General features: G+C 41.5%; 1 protein-coding gene across 2 annotated transcripts in view; it reads right to left on the bottom strand.

Moving 5' to 3' along the window:
• Positions 1-288: 288 nt before the first annotated feature.
• INO80D (INO80 complex subunit D) overlaps positions 289-14,635 on the bottom strand; it is a 44,665-nt gene continuing 30,318 nt past the window's right edge. For both annotated transcript variants that reach the window (XM_020780754.3, XM_072978344.2), the window contains 6 exons: positions 13,239-13,463; positions 12,335-12,438; positions 10,177-10,310; positions 8,703-8,920; positions 6,458-6,615; positions 289-3,954 (listed from right to left, as the gene is read on the bottom strand). In XM_020780754.3, the coding sequence (XP_020636413.2) occupies positions 2,783-3,954; positions 6,458-6,615; positions 8,703-8,920; positions 10,177-10,310; positions 12,335-12,438; positions 13,239-13,463 (2,011 nt within the window). In that variant the 3' untranslated portion in view covers positions 289-2,782. The remainder of the gene's footprint in view (positions 3,955-6,457; positions 6,616-8,702; positions 8,921-10,176; positions 10,311-12,334; positions 12,439-13,238; positions 13,464-14,635) is intronic.

The following is a 14,635-nucleotide window of genomic DNA, read 5'->3' as shown; positions in this document are numbered from 1 at the left end:
TTGGGTTCCCTTATTGGCGGAAAGGCTGTCTAGAAATAAATACTCATTCATTCATTCATTAAAAAACCCATTGATAACTTGCCTGTTTTCCCTTTTAGCAGAATCACTTCATGGAATGCTGCCCTCCAGGGTGCCCTCGCCTCCAGGAGATGCTTTTTCATAGTTCAGAGAAGCATGCAATGCAAAGGGGGGGAGGTTGAAAAGGCTTTGGGTGAGCAGGCTTTAGCTTCTTGCCACTCAGTTGGGTTTTCGCTTAAATAGTGTCAAGTGGCACAAACTATATTAATGACAAGGGAGAGTTTGTGAATTTTCAAGGCAAGTCACCTTGCAGTGAGAGCTAGTTGCCTTCGGCTACCACCCAGCTAGTTTTACTCGGCACGGAACAACAACCGGCAAGGGGTTCCCACCATTTTGTGGATGGTCCATTGCGAGCTGTAACACACAAGTCATGCAAGGAAGGATGAAAGATAGTGAAAGAGGCCTGCCTGATTGCTGTTCCTGCTGGATAAATCCAGTAAGATACTGACCATTACTCTTTCAAATTTTGTGCAAAGAAGAGACAGGCAGGAACAAGGTAAAAATCTAATTTAAGCAGAAAGGATTTTTTTTGGGTGGGAGGAAGGATGATGCCCGGCTGGTGGAACCTGATTTCACAATGCACTACAAACAGAGAAAAGAAGATATAAGGAGCTTAGCTTCAGCTCAGTATGTGGCATAAAACATCTACATTACAAATATAATTATTCTCACACTTAGATGTTTATTATACACTCTGCAAGTTGGTAGGGGAAGATTTCACAAGCACAAAAATGGTTTCCAGCTACATAGGTCTTTTCAAGGGCAAACTCTTACTCCCTGATCCTTTCAAAATAATATGCAGCACGCCTTCTTAAGAGAAGGCAGTATTTCTAATTAATAGGATAGCAACAGGCAATTCCTGGAGCCTCTCTGCTCAATACGTTTATAAGCAGAGGGACCTGTGTCAGATTTTTCACATAAGCACCATTGTAAGTAGAGTATAAAAGCTATGGTAGAATACAACTGCTTCAGTCTGAAAGAAGAATCTGAACTCTCTCTTGTTCCCAATTGCAACCTAATTAAGATCATTTACTAGTGTGTGCCTTTTCTTCATATCTTTCTAATATATAATCAGACAACACTATGTATGGTTCAAACCTGTTGCCATAAGATGTAATAAAGCCTGGTTGTACAAGTAGACCATTCTTTCTATATCCACAGCAGAAAAGACAAATAGCAAGGACTGTTTCCTTCAAGGGAAACTCAACCTCCTGAGAAAACTTTCATTTTTTGTAGCCCCAAACACCAAACACCTATTGGTGGGCAATGAGTAGGAGGTGCAATCTTAACTGTTTGTTTCATAAATAACATTTTATCAAAGAGTAGCCCTCATGCTAGCAAACTCCATAAATTGGATTGTTCCAATTCTGCAGGAAACATAGCCTCCGACTGTGCATTCTTTGAAGCTTATTTATCAGCAGGAGCAGTTAGTGGCAAGAGACAGAAAATGCCTATCTTTAATATTCCACTGTGTTAAATTTGCTAAGCTTATCCATTCTTCTACATACCTGACTTCTCATAAAAGAGTTTTAACAAAACCTAAATATCTCTGCATAAATAGTAAAGGAGCACCAGAAGTACTCACTATTTCTGGAATGATCTTCAAAAACACCCAATACTCATAAATGGCTACAACTCTCTGTGAAACTGTTATCTCTTTTAATTTGGATGAAAAAAGGGGTCCACAACACTTCCACCAGTTTTGAATAAAAATTTGATTCCACACAATCTGTGACAATACTCCATTGGAAAAAGTGAGTTCACCAACAGTACTGCAGCAATTAATCAGTTTTAGGGATTAGCACAATTATTTTTTCTGAGCAAGTACCTCATTATAACTTCTTTTTTTTAGTAACTAGAGCTTTTTGAAACAATCACCCTGGGTACTCTGAGCCAACCACTACCATCTGACTTGGTTCCATTAATTCAATTTTCCTTCTACTGAATAAATTCAATTTCAGAAAACAAATTTGTTTGCAGTCACTGGTTTTCAAACAGTTTTTTTTCTCAACAGGAAAAAAGACAAGTGTAATTTATCCATCAAGTACATACGCGCAACCACACACACACACAAACACACCCATACAGTCACAGAAGAGGTCAAGAGCCTACTGTCAAGCTGACAGAATGAACAACTGAACGATCGTCTTGGCTTAATTCTACAGTGCCCAATTACCAAATCAAAAAGATTGATTTCCCTTTCATCCCACTTGCATCTTTAAAAAGTAGCAACTGCTCACCTCATCCCCAGACGCTAATGGGGCTAAAAGTTTGATCTGAAACGTAGGAACTTGCATTAGTTTTAGTTGAGGTATCTTCTCATTTCTGAATCTAAGGTCAATGACATCTGTCCCCTCATTTCTCAGTCTAAGGTCAGTGACATCCATTGAATTTCTTAAACGGGGTATTAACTGGGTACATACAACAAACCTGCCTGGAGTAAATGAGCACCAATACATAAACAGCATACAAAAAATAATTAGACCAGAGCTTAGCGACAGGAAAACTCTGGCCTGCACTGAATGTGGACTTTTTGCCCCCTCTTTTTCTTAAAATTTTAAATTTAAAAATAGTCTTTAAAAAGAAGGGAATGGCCAAGGGGAAAAAAAACCAGGAAGAGAAAAGACTAGGGATGGGGTGGAGGGGAACACAGAGACAACCCCCCCCCTCCAACTGCCTGAAGTTCAGACAGACAGACAGAAGCTCAGCTGGAGGTGGTGAAGGGAGCAGATGCATTATTGGTACTGGTAGCTGTGGCACCTGTTACGGCAAAGCCAGTTGGAGGGGCTATGGAGCTATGGCTGGGCTGCAGGTCCTTGGGAATGCCACTGTGGGAGCTCAGTTGGTGGCCAAAGGCAGCACTGAACTGTGGGAGCTGTTGCTTGGGAGAAGTGGAGGCCGTGAGTTCAGAAGAGGCAGCACCCATACCACTGAAACTAGTCTGCGGTAACCCCGGAAGCGCACTGGAGCTGTTGGGGGTCACGGTGGCAAAGGCAGGCTGGGTGGTCTCTGAGTGCGATGTGGTAGGTGGCGTGGACAGGGAGGTGGAAAGGAGGTGTCCATCTGCCCCAAGCAGGTTGCTGAATGGAGAAGGGTCACCGAGGCTAACGGGGAGGTTCCCCCAGGGAGGCCTGGGGTTTACCACCCCACTGAGCGGCACCTCCAGCTGTGACGGGAGCAAATGCTGTGCTATGATGGGCATCTCCGTGGAGAACGTAGCTGCCAAGTTATCACCAGAATAGGAGGTGGCATGAGGGGATGTTATATGGTCACTGTAGGGAGACGGCACATGCTCACTGTCATAATGGCTTCCGTGGGGTGAGGAGTGTGAATGGTCACTGCTGTATTGCTGTCGTGAGGTGATTAGGTCATCTGCCTTGCTTAGCAGCTGGGCAGGGTGTGGCCTCTGGGAGGCATGGCTGCCATCGTGAAGTCCTTGAAACGGTCCTGGGAAGGCTCTCTCCCCAAGCCCACTCTGGCTTATCAGAGCGGCAGAAGTAAGGCCAACGTTGGCTGGGGCAGAGAATTGCCCCTGAATCTGCCCTGCCAGGGGCGTAGGTGGGTTGGATAAGGTGGCAGAACGAAGCAAGCTCTCGTCCAGGTCCAGGCTGGAGAAATTGTCGTCGTGGACTATACGCCCGTTCAGCAGCTCGCCTAGGTCTGCGTTGACTTCTCGGCTCAAGGATTGAATTCCTGAAGTTTCAGCACCTGTGGAGAACACCCCGATCCCTCGGTCCGAGAGCTCCTGAACTGGCACACCATCCGTCTGTGTGAGCACTCCCATGGTGCTCAGGCACTCCAGAGAAGTCACCGCCTGCAGAGCCCGTTCCAGCTCCTCAGCCTCTTCGGTCGTAGGGAGGAGGTCTCCATTTTTACCTGCATTAAACACGTTTTTGAAAAAGACAAAATATTAATTAGCAATCCTGCTCTGTATGTGTTTCGACATAATGGACTTACCAGGTAAGCTGTTAAAGAGGAAGGCACCCATTCCAAGAACCGATGCAACTTTTCTTTTTCAGGCAAAAAGCAAGGGCTGCAGGACAGAGCACTGCAGCACAGAGTAAAAGTTCTCTGCTGCCCCAGGTATGAATTAGGGTTTGGTCCCTTGTGCCTGCCATGAAGTTACAGTTCATGGAATAATTTGATCAGTATGTCTACAAGGTTTCTAATACCTGGAAGACAAGCATGGGTTGGCAAAGAAAGAAAGAAAGAAAGAAAGAAAGAAAGAAAGAAAGAAAGAAAGAAAGAAAGAAAGAAAGAAAGAAAGAAAGAAAGAAAGAAAGAAAGAAAGAAAGAAAGAGAGGGAGGGAGGGAGGGAGGGAGGGAGGGAGGGATATCTACTGTCCTAGATTGAACCAGACAGTGGACAGACAACTTTCTATTATTAAAATGCAAGCCAACCAGAGGTCAGAGAAGAATTTCGATTAGCTTCCTAAAGAGAAGATGAAAGTAGGCTTCTCGCTTTCAATGAGCATTAAGAAGTTATAACAATCTTTTCTTTTATGACAAGTTCTCTGCTGTGAATACAACTGAACATATCTATTTTGTAAAACTGATAACATATGTGGATGTTATCAGTGAGAGAAGCATCTGTTCCATGGAATGGATGCACAAACATGGAAAACAAAAACCTACTGCAAAATTTGATGCATGCAACAGAGGAAAAATAAAATTGAATGCTAAACTCAGCATTTATTTATTTATTTATTTATTTATTTATTTATTTATTTATTTATTTATTTATTTATTCATTCATTCATTCATTCATTCATTCATTCATTCATTCATTCATTCATTCATATTTTATTTATTTATTTATTTATTTATATATATATTTATTTATTTATTTATTTATTTATTTATCGCCCATCTAGTCAATAGACTACTCTGGACAGCGTATTTATTATTTGCATTATTTGCAAATATTATTTGCAAATAAGGCAAATAATAATAATTATAATAATCATATAATATAATAATAAAAATTATTTGCATAGCACTAAAAATAAGGACAGAGATTTCATTCTCTTTTACAACTTCATTCCTAACAATACTAGAATACCCATGTAAAATATTCCCTTTTGAAGAAGTATTTGTGTCTGTAAATGGAAAATCATACATGTTCTATATTTCACTCTGACTTAATTTTGCTATTTGTATAGGACACTTCTATCTCATTCTTCAACAATGCTCCTCGGCAACTAACACTAAAATGTAACCATATGAATACAATGACACCCTTCAACAGAATGCAGCACAGCAACAGAGCTACAATGCAAAAAGCCATGTTAAAATTAATCTAAGTGAAATTTCTAGAAGTCTGGTAAAAGGAAAAAGTCTTCCTTTTTTTCTTCATATGTTAGCAATCAATGACAGCTAAATGGGCAAGCCTCCCTAAGGAGTAAATTCCAAAGGTGGTCCCAAGAGACCACAAGTGAAAAGGCCCTCTGTCCAACTACCATCAGCTGCACATCACAAAGTGCAGGGAGAGGCATATAGAGAAGATTTTGAAGGAAATCTCAGTATCCAAACAGATATCTGTCAGAAAAGCTGATCACTTAAGGTATCCTTAAGGTATGACCATGGAATGATTTTTAAGGAAATAGATCGACTTCAAACCCTCATAGATCTTTCAAGTAATAACACAGAAAGTCTGGTCTCTTCAAAGCTAAAGCACACAGATTTTGGTACTCTTTTGATCCTAATTGCAAGCTCATAATGCCACTCAGGGTGTAAAAATTGCTCTTTTTTTTGGCTAATCTGTATAATTTTGTGAATTCTGGGGAAATAAGGTCTCTTTAAATTCCAATATTCAACATTCTGTTATCAGTTAAAGCAAACAAACAAATGAATAAAATCTGATGGTGCGCCTTGAATTCAGGACCACAGATATAAAAACAAATGTGAAAAGCTGCACAGTATTTTTATTTATAGAAATCCCTTTTCAGAAACATGCATTAAGTATAGAAGAGTTACATTTTAAAATGTGAAGCAAAAAAAGTGAAGAAAAAAAAGGTGACCTTGCAGGATAGACAAGCCGAATGTTAAGGGTTTACAACCATTAAAATTATCCTACTTTAATTTCTCTCCAAAGCAGAGTTAATACATTTCAGGTGACTCCTGCATTTGCCCAGCATTCACAAATTCAGTGTTACTGCGTCAGACTGATAACAGTTCAGAACTCGTAGTCTGAGCCATTATTTCTTCCACCCTCTTATTTAACGATGCTCTTACATTATTCAATTTCTTTTTTTTTTAAATGAAGCTACTTCCACAAATGCTTCAGAGTTCACCCCGTTACCCTTCCACCCAGCTTTGAACTCCCTCCTTTTCACGGGGCTGTCACTGCAGATTTTTGACATAAAACAAGAAAAGGTACCTTCAAAGAAATCAAAGTCTTGCAAGTCGTCAGGGAGCCGCGGTAAGACATCAGAGAAATCCTCCTGATTCAGTTCGAGGTCATGTGGAATGTCTGTGATTTCATTGGCGATGTCATCAGGCAGCTCGTCCGCACTAAGCTCCGGCGTGGAAGGGCTCCTAGGAATACAGCAAAACCAGTCACTCCCATCCGTCTGCCACCATGTCTGACTGCTGGGCACTGATCTATTGAGGCATATGTATATGTGCTTCTTCACTTTCCCTCATCCCAGGTTTAAACAGTACTGCTCATCCCCCTACAGTCCCCATCTACAGGAGTCAGGGTAGCTATTTACACAGACAGCATTACAGCAAGATCGTATCGACAGAAAACAGGCAACCCCCTGTAGAGACAATGCACAATTGCAACTACGACCCACATAGTAGAGCCAGTAACAATCTTGCCTCTCTTGTGCCTCCATTAGTCCAGAAAAGCTGATGCCCTCAGGCTGCCAGCCAATCTGAAAAATGGTTCTTGGACCCACTGAGATCACCTACTCCTGCTCCATGCTTTCTGGCACAGTGACAACTGACACAACCTGGATCCCTCTTTTTATCTATGTTCTGAGCAGTGAAGGAAGATGTCCTGAAACTCACTTACTCTGTCCACACTTAAGAGACTCCAAGGAGCAGAGGAGTCCCTGAAATGTCATCATTGCTCAGCAAGCTTACTTCCATTCCTGAGGCCAAACTGAATGGCCAGAAGAGAAGACACCAATGAACTGGGCTCTCCTCCAGTTGGCAAGGATAATCCCTATCCAATGACCTGGGAGCTGATAAAGAAATCTCATGTGTATCTCTTTGAATGTAGTGTGCTCCAGTTTTAATCCAGAAGAAAACTAGACGTTAGCCATCAAACATCTGGGAGATGCTGGCTGTAATCAAACATTCAAAACATATTCATTGATTTTCATGCTGTCTGTCAACCTAAGGGTTTTCCACTACTAGGACTGGATTAATACATTCCTAAAAAGAAATATTAAGTAGTATTCTGTAAGCCTCACATCAATTTGTTCTATTGTTTATATTTGTAAGATATGCATTGAACAAACACAGTTCTGACTTTTTTGATATCTCAAAAGATCAAAAGCCTTCAAATTAAAGAAAAAATATGTTTGAAGCTATACTCCCCAAGGTAAGGCAATCTGGGCCACAGATCAATCTCCACCTCACAAGAAGAACCTATTGATGCAACTTCTTCCACCTCAAATAAATACAAGAGAAGAATGCATTATTTGATACTTTGGGGGGGGGGAAGAATCCCCCTGCAAACTTAGAATCTCCAGCTTCTGTTAAATGACTGGATCTCTAAAGAAACCACACCTACCCAAAAATGGGCACTGCCATTTTAGCCTCTCTTTTAAAGAGACAAGTCTTGCATATTACATTAAGTGTCTGTTGCCCAGACATTCTCCTCTAGGGAAACCCAATCCAAAATTAGATATGTTTTATCTACAACTAGTCCTACCAGAGTGGTATAAAACCACAATTTTCATCCCATAATTGCCACTGTTCCCTTCAGTACAAGGCAGGAGGAAAGACACTAAGCTTTCAATAAGTGGCAGAATTAAGAGGCAGAATTGATGTATCAATGAATAATAGGCATAAGAAAAAGATAATGAAAAGTGTCACTACCACCATTTGTTTCTGCAAGGGAGTTAGCATGGAAATGTCTCATCAACCCTAACTGAGACTCCCAAGAGCCATAAAAATGCAGAATACCAAAGGAAAGGCCTGCCTTCTTGGGAGGCTGAATTATTAACAAAGAAAGCATTGTTGAAAAACAAAGAGCATTACATCATTAGCAAAGAGTGGCATGTTAGGTCACAAAGACTGGCCTAAACTGTCTCTAAGCTGGCCTAATAAATGACTGCCAAGGGCCTAGACTGCACCATAAAAAGGTAAAGGAGGCAGTGATCACTCTGCAAGTGCGTAGAATGACAGATCCATAATCACTCATCTTTCTGCTGCTGTCCTTTATCAATTCATTGTGTGAAAATAAACTTCTAGCCTATTCTTAGGAATGTTTACTCAGAAGTAAGTCCCACTGGATTCACCAGAACTTACTTCCAAGTAATAGTGCAGAGAACTAGCTTTAATAATCCTAATTCTCATACAGGCAGCATAGTACATATTCATTCACAGAGCTCATCCTTTCCAAAACTAAAGGGCCAAAAAAGGGGAAAAAATCACTGCTGAATACTAACCGTATATGGGATATCTCCATTGGCAGTGAGATGCTGGTGGGCATACTGAGGTTTCCTTGGGGCACAGCAGGAGGAATTGGTTTTTGGGGACGCCGAGGCCCTCGCCTTCTCTTCTTCTTATGTTTTTTTGTAAGGGCAGGTGGCTTTGTTTTTTTCCTGGGCTTCCTCTGCTGCTGGTGCTGAACTTTACGGGAGCTGTCGCCTCTCAAGAAGTTATCCTTTTGTAGTGAGGACAGAAAGACAGGAAGAACCCATGAAGAACATGCCCTTTTGTCTTTTATTGCCTTTCCAAAACAGTTCGGTGTCATGAAGATCAGAACACATGACAAATTCAAAGATCAATCATGAAATCTGATTAATGGCATTCTGTCCTCCACCAGTGGTAGGGAAGGGAAGAATCAAAACTACATTCGGGCGGAACTATTTCCAGATTCATTCACTCTGGTCTAAACATGGTCTTTAGAAGGGGAAAGGTTGGCATTGAGTCAGAAGAATGGTTTTCAAAGCCCAAGAGCAGAAAAAATGAACTGCTTTTCTTTGAACAGTTTACATGGCATATTGCAAATGCCATTTGAAAGACAGTAATTTGCAGAAGAGGACTTAAAGCTCAAAGGTGAAATCTGGAGGACACATTATGTAATAGCTAAGAAGAAAAAAACTTGGGATGTTGTCTTTGTTGCACACATCAGAGGCATATTAAGGCCCAAGTGCTAACAAGGTACTGTAATTTAAAAGGCCTATTCTTGCAATTAATTTAGGAAAAGCAAACATAAGTTTCAACTTCTTAAGCAACTAACTTCCCGGTAGCAGAAAAGGGTCACTGATCCGGTCCCGGAATTCGCCAAATTTGTTATTATGAGGACTTTATTACATGACCAGTGTGCTCAGCGAAAGGAAAAGTTGGGAATCATCTTTAAGCCTTTGAGAAGAAGTATAAGAATTGCCCAGGGAGAGAAGAACATGCATGTTCAAATAATAGGAGCCTGTTTTGACAGACAATCTCCGAACATAAAAATTAAACCACAGAAAATAACCAGAATACTCAGCTTCCATCTCAGAGCAGCATTCCAGCAGAACTACTCCAGCATGTCTACTATTAAACAAAACACACCAGACAAGGTGATGCTCCACAAAGGCAAATGTCATCCTTCTGCCTATCCCTGTATTTGGCAGTACTGAACAGATTCAGCTGTGAATGGACATATGTAGGATTGAACTATGGCAGAACTCATTTCAATCACAATCCTTTTGGTTGCTTCACTTTTTAAAAGCATGTTTAATGATAATGACATTCATTACTGTCAATATCAGCAGCACATAGTGCCCCCCCTCAACTCGGTTTACAGACTTCTGAATGGGAGATGTGACAGTCTGAAACACTGCTGAACTCTGATGTTATCTTGTGGTTTGCTGGAAATACTGTTGTTCGAGATGCTGTGGGAGTTTATAGCCTATTCTTATCAAATGAGCTTACCATTTTTTTGGCGTGTTCTTCACACAGGGGTGTCTGATGTGTGATGTCAAAAACTGGCACAGAGCATTGCTGTCCGTCTGCAAACTTGGCTGTACAGCTCGAGAAAAGCTGCTGTGACCGATTCAAAAGGATATCTATATACAGTTGCGTCAAGAACAACATGCAGGATGGAGGAAGAGGCAACTCTCCGGTTTTCAAAGAAAGTAAAGTATGATCTACAACCTGTCAAGATCTAGCTTTCAGTCAATTCTGTTGTTACCTATGCCTCAAGCTCTGAAAGATGCAACATTAACAGTTAAAGCAGAAAACTGCCATCAAGCAGAACCGCTAATGATTTTATAATTTATTAAGATGGGCTTATTGAAGTAGCTATTTTGCTAATGAGTCCATGTGCCTGTTTCCTGGAGATTCTTAATCAATACTGTCATTTCAGGGGTCATGCAATCAATAGGTTTGCTTCTAACTAGCTAATGACAATCTATGCCAAAATACAAAAAAAGAGGATTTTTGTCATCCACATATGAGAAGGCATAAACCTTGTAAAATTCTTCCTGCCTTTTTGAAAGATTATGTACAGCAGAGGTTAATATGCTTGGAAAAGAATCATAAACTTGGTGTATTTTTAATCCCTTCCCAACCACCCCTTCTCTCATTTCCCCTCTCCTGGGCAGCAAAATTTCCTTCTACAAGATTGTTTACATAAGGGCTAATCAGAGATGTGTTCAGATTTTAACCAATGGGCAATAAGTTCCCTTTTGTAACAAGCAGCCTCATAAACAGCAACATTTCTACTATTTTAGGTACACAAAGGCAGTGAAGGAACATATGTGGCGAATATACCCAGAGTTTCCCTGATGGCATAAACACAGGACATTGATCTGGCACAGACTCCCTAATGAATAAGCTTTATGGCAGCTCAAAAAAAAAAGGACTGCTGTACTTCCACAAGTCATGGCACCACCATTTACAGCCTCCATCAAAAAGTGCCAATTCATATAAACAGCACCTCTGCAAAAATTCTACTGGACTGTGAACTGTGAAGTGGCCGAGTTAATCAAGAGGGCTACTGGATACACAAAGCAGGAAAACACATTAAAATTCTGAGCTTCCTGAATTGGAGTCTTTTCTTCTCTCTCTCTCTCTCTCTCTCTCTCTCTCTCTCTCTCTCTCTCTCCCCCCCCCCCCAATTTCCTGGGCTCCTGCCTATGCTCACGTTCAGATTCTTCATTTGCAAAGGTTTCTGACATACGACACACCATTCTTCCTGGTTTCTTCCTCTTCTAGTCTACAGAGCAGGATTACACATTTTTCATCTCTTTTCATTTTAGACCACTTTACTGCTTTACGTTTTCCATGACTGCAAACCCTGCTGAAACCTTTAGAGCAACTGAAGCTGATTCAGATTTTCTGTGATAACCAAACCCATCTAACTCAACATAGTCATATCATTTGTTTGTTTTCATTTAACAACCAATACAGGCTCATACATATAATATTGTTTTGTGTGTGTGTGTAACAATGCTAACTATGGAATTCTGGCTAGAAGCCAGTAACGGGAGTGCAGGTAGATTTAAAGGATGAGCAGGTCCTGAATAGTTCACAGAATCCATCTCTTGCAAGTTCATCCCAGTCTTATGCTGCACAGCGTGGAACAAAAAAATGCAAACAAACAAGATCTACAGATATTAGTAAGAACCTTCCAGAAATCTTCTCTGGAAACAAAGAGTAAGGCATAGGTAACTAATTACACTAGGGGACGTAGTGGCGCTGCGGGTTAAACAGCAGAAGCCTTTGTGTGCTGCAGGGTCAGAAGACCAGCAGTCGTAAAATTGAATCCATGCGACGGAGTGAGCTCCTGTCGTTTTGTCCCAGCTCCTCGCCAACCTAGCAGTTCGAAAGCATGCAAATGCGAGTAGATATATAGGCACCACCTCAGTGGGAAGGTAAACAGAGTCCCGTGTATAGCTGCGCTGGCCACGTGACAATGGACACTGTCTTTGGACAAATGCTGGCTCTACGGCTTGGAAACGGGGATGAGCACCGCCCCCTAGAATCAGACACGACTGACTAAATGTCAAGGGGAACCTTTACCTTTACCTTACCTAACTAAATACACTTTCAGTCCTTAGCACAAACAAGAAAACAATAAAAAAGATACGTTGAAAACAATGCTTAGTGAATGGAAGAGCCTTGTTGGTGCATGGTTCACCCTTCGTGGTTCCAACACATGGAGATGCATCCCTCTGTTTCACTTGGCTTGTGCTGTAACAAAAGGACAACAGGGAGCAAAACATCAACATGATAATTCAGGAGGCCAATAGTTCGCATCTAGCTCAGCATGCAGGGAGCACATGCTACAAAGGAAGACCACAAAAAGAAGATTGTGACAGTTTTCACCCCCTAGCAGTTAACCTGTAGCGTGTTGTATAGACAGACTGTAGTGAATGAAGAGGTGGTGTCTTTTGTCAGGTGTGGAAGGTAAAGAACAGCCAACACAAACCGTTCCAAGGTTAATTATGAGAAAATCTACGAGTACCTGTGGTTCTCAGTGATTAGTTCATAATCCTTGCATTTTATTGCAGAGCTGAAACTTTTCTGAATTTAGATTTCAAACCATACCATTCTGACTTTTTAGTCCAAATTTAAAATGAGTTTTCCATGAATGAATACCCCCGCCCAGCAACATCAAACATGTCCATGACAGAGGACCATCTTTCCAAACTTAAACGGCAAATTTCTACTATTTCAAATACCAGGCTTAAAACCAGGATCGGTCACTGGAATGCTCCAATTTTTTTTATTCTAGCCATTTAGGGTTAGTGGACAATCTTTGTTCTTGCTCATGCGCAGAATCTAAATGCAAGCGGTACCTTCTGCTCTTCTGACATGGCTCTGTAACCAGGAAAAATGAGACAATGGAGGGAGAGGGTCCATGTGCTCCTTGCTAAGTGTTTACATCTTCTCATGTTGTATAATGGCCAATTAGGCTTCTGCATACAGGTGTGTTTGTGGTTCCACAGCTGTATTGTATCCTTCTTTGTACGGCAATGAATGCCACTCACCTGGTTCGAGTACATGAAGCCCTTCGAAGCTCCCGTAGCAACTGGCCAGCACACTCCGGCTCTCTGCTGGCTGCCCGCAGCAATGCTTTCCGGAATGTATGTTGGCATTTCCTTTGACGAGTTTCTGCCCGCTCCAGGCGGCAAAGATGCTTATATTTCTGCTGAAAGTAAGTGCAAAGTTGGGAAATGCGGGAACTCCTGCCGCAGGCATCATCACCATCTGGCCTGTGAGATGGGGGGGGGGGGGAAGAGAAAGATATATAGCTGGTAAAGTTCCTCGTTTTCAAATGTTTCAATATTAATCCACAAACAAGTGCCTCTAAATTATTCAGTGAACAGCTTGGGTCCAAGATGTCTCCAGGAACAGCGGCTTTCCTACCAATTTGCCCAGGCACCTTATTCATCTATAAGATTGCTCTCCTGCCAAGCTTACTTCTCAACACTCAGATAAGTGTCTCATCAACATCCCATGGAGTCTTTAAAAAATATTTTTGAGGCTTTTTTTTTTAATAATTGAGAGATTTCACTATTCATTTTAATGCAGCTTTTCTTCTGCTGGTTTACCTGTTGTGTGCAGTGTTTAATGTATCCATAATTATTTTTGACTTGAATCCTGAGCTGCCCTTCTGCAAACTGCTTCAGTCCACAGAAGGAGCTTGCAGGAGCTTGCAAGTGAGAACCTGTTTTAGTTTTTTCTCCCTTTCCCTTCCAGCCCCCACTGATACCTTCCCACATTGTTCACGAAGACCTGTCAACTCTCCAGAGGAGAATTCTAGGGACCAGAAAAAAGAAATGGAGAAAATATCTCCATCTCTCTTCCATCAGCTGCAACAGGCCACTAGAACTCTGCACAGGACCCAAGCACAATACAGAATCAAAGACCTAAATAAGGGCCTCTCCCACCATAACTATCTTCTACACTATTTCAAGGTGTACATTCACAGTCGGCATTTTGCTCAGTAGGCTTTTAAATGGCACACACACAAAAACATCTCCCTTATCTGTTTGCTCCTTCTTGCTATACCTTTCCATCTTTATGCAACATCTAATGACTTAGAAGTGCAATGGCCTTATTAACACAATACCATGATAACAAAAATAATAAAAAGCCATTGTCAACTCTGACAAAAGAGCCTCGTGGTGCAGTGGTTGAACTGCTGCCCTGCAGCCAAAACTGTGCTCATGACCCGGGATTGAATCGCAGGTAGCTGGCTCAAGGTTCAGTCAGCTTTCCATCCTTCAGAGATTGGTAAAATGAGTACCCAGCTCTCATGGGGGAGGGGTGAAGCTGGATGTAGTTTGCGTAATTGTAAACTACCCAGAGTGTGCTTGAAATGGGGCAGTATATAAGCAGCACACTTTGCTTTGACTTATGGAGACCCTTTCCAAGGTTTTCA

Source organism: Pogona vitticeps, chromosome 1, assembly GCF_051106095.1.
Source record: "Pogona vitticeps strain Pit_001003342236 chromosome 1, PviZW2.1, whole genome shotgun sequence".
Classification (NCBI taxonomy): Eukaryota; Metazoa; Chordata; class Lepidosauria; order Squamata; family Agamidae; genus Pogona; species Pogona vitticeps.
The sequence above is the reverse complement of the archived record's forward strand: the minus strand, read 5'-3'. Positions and strand labels throughout refer to the sequence as shown.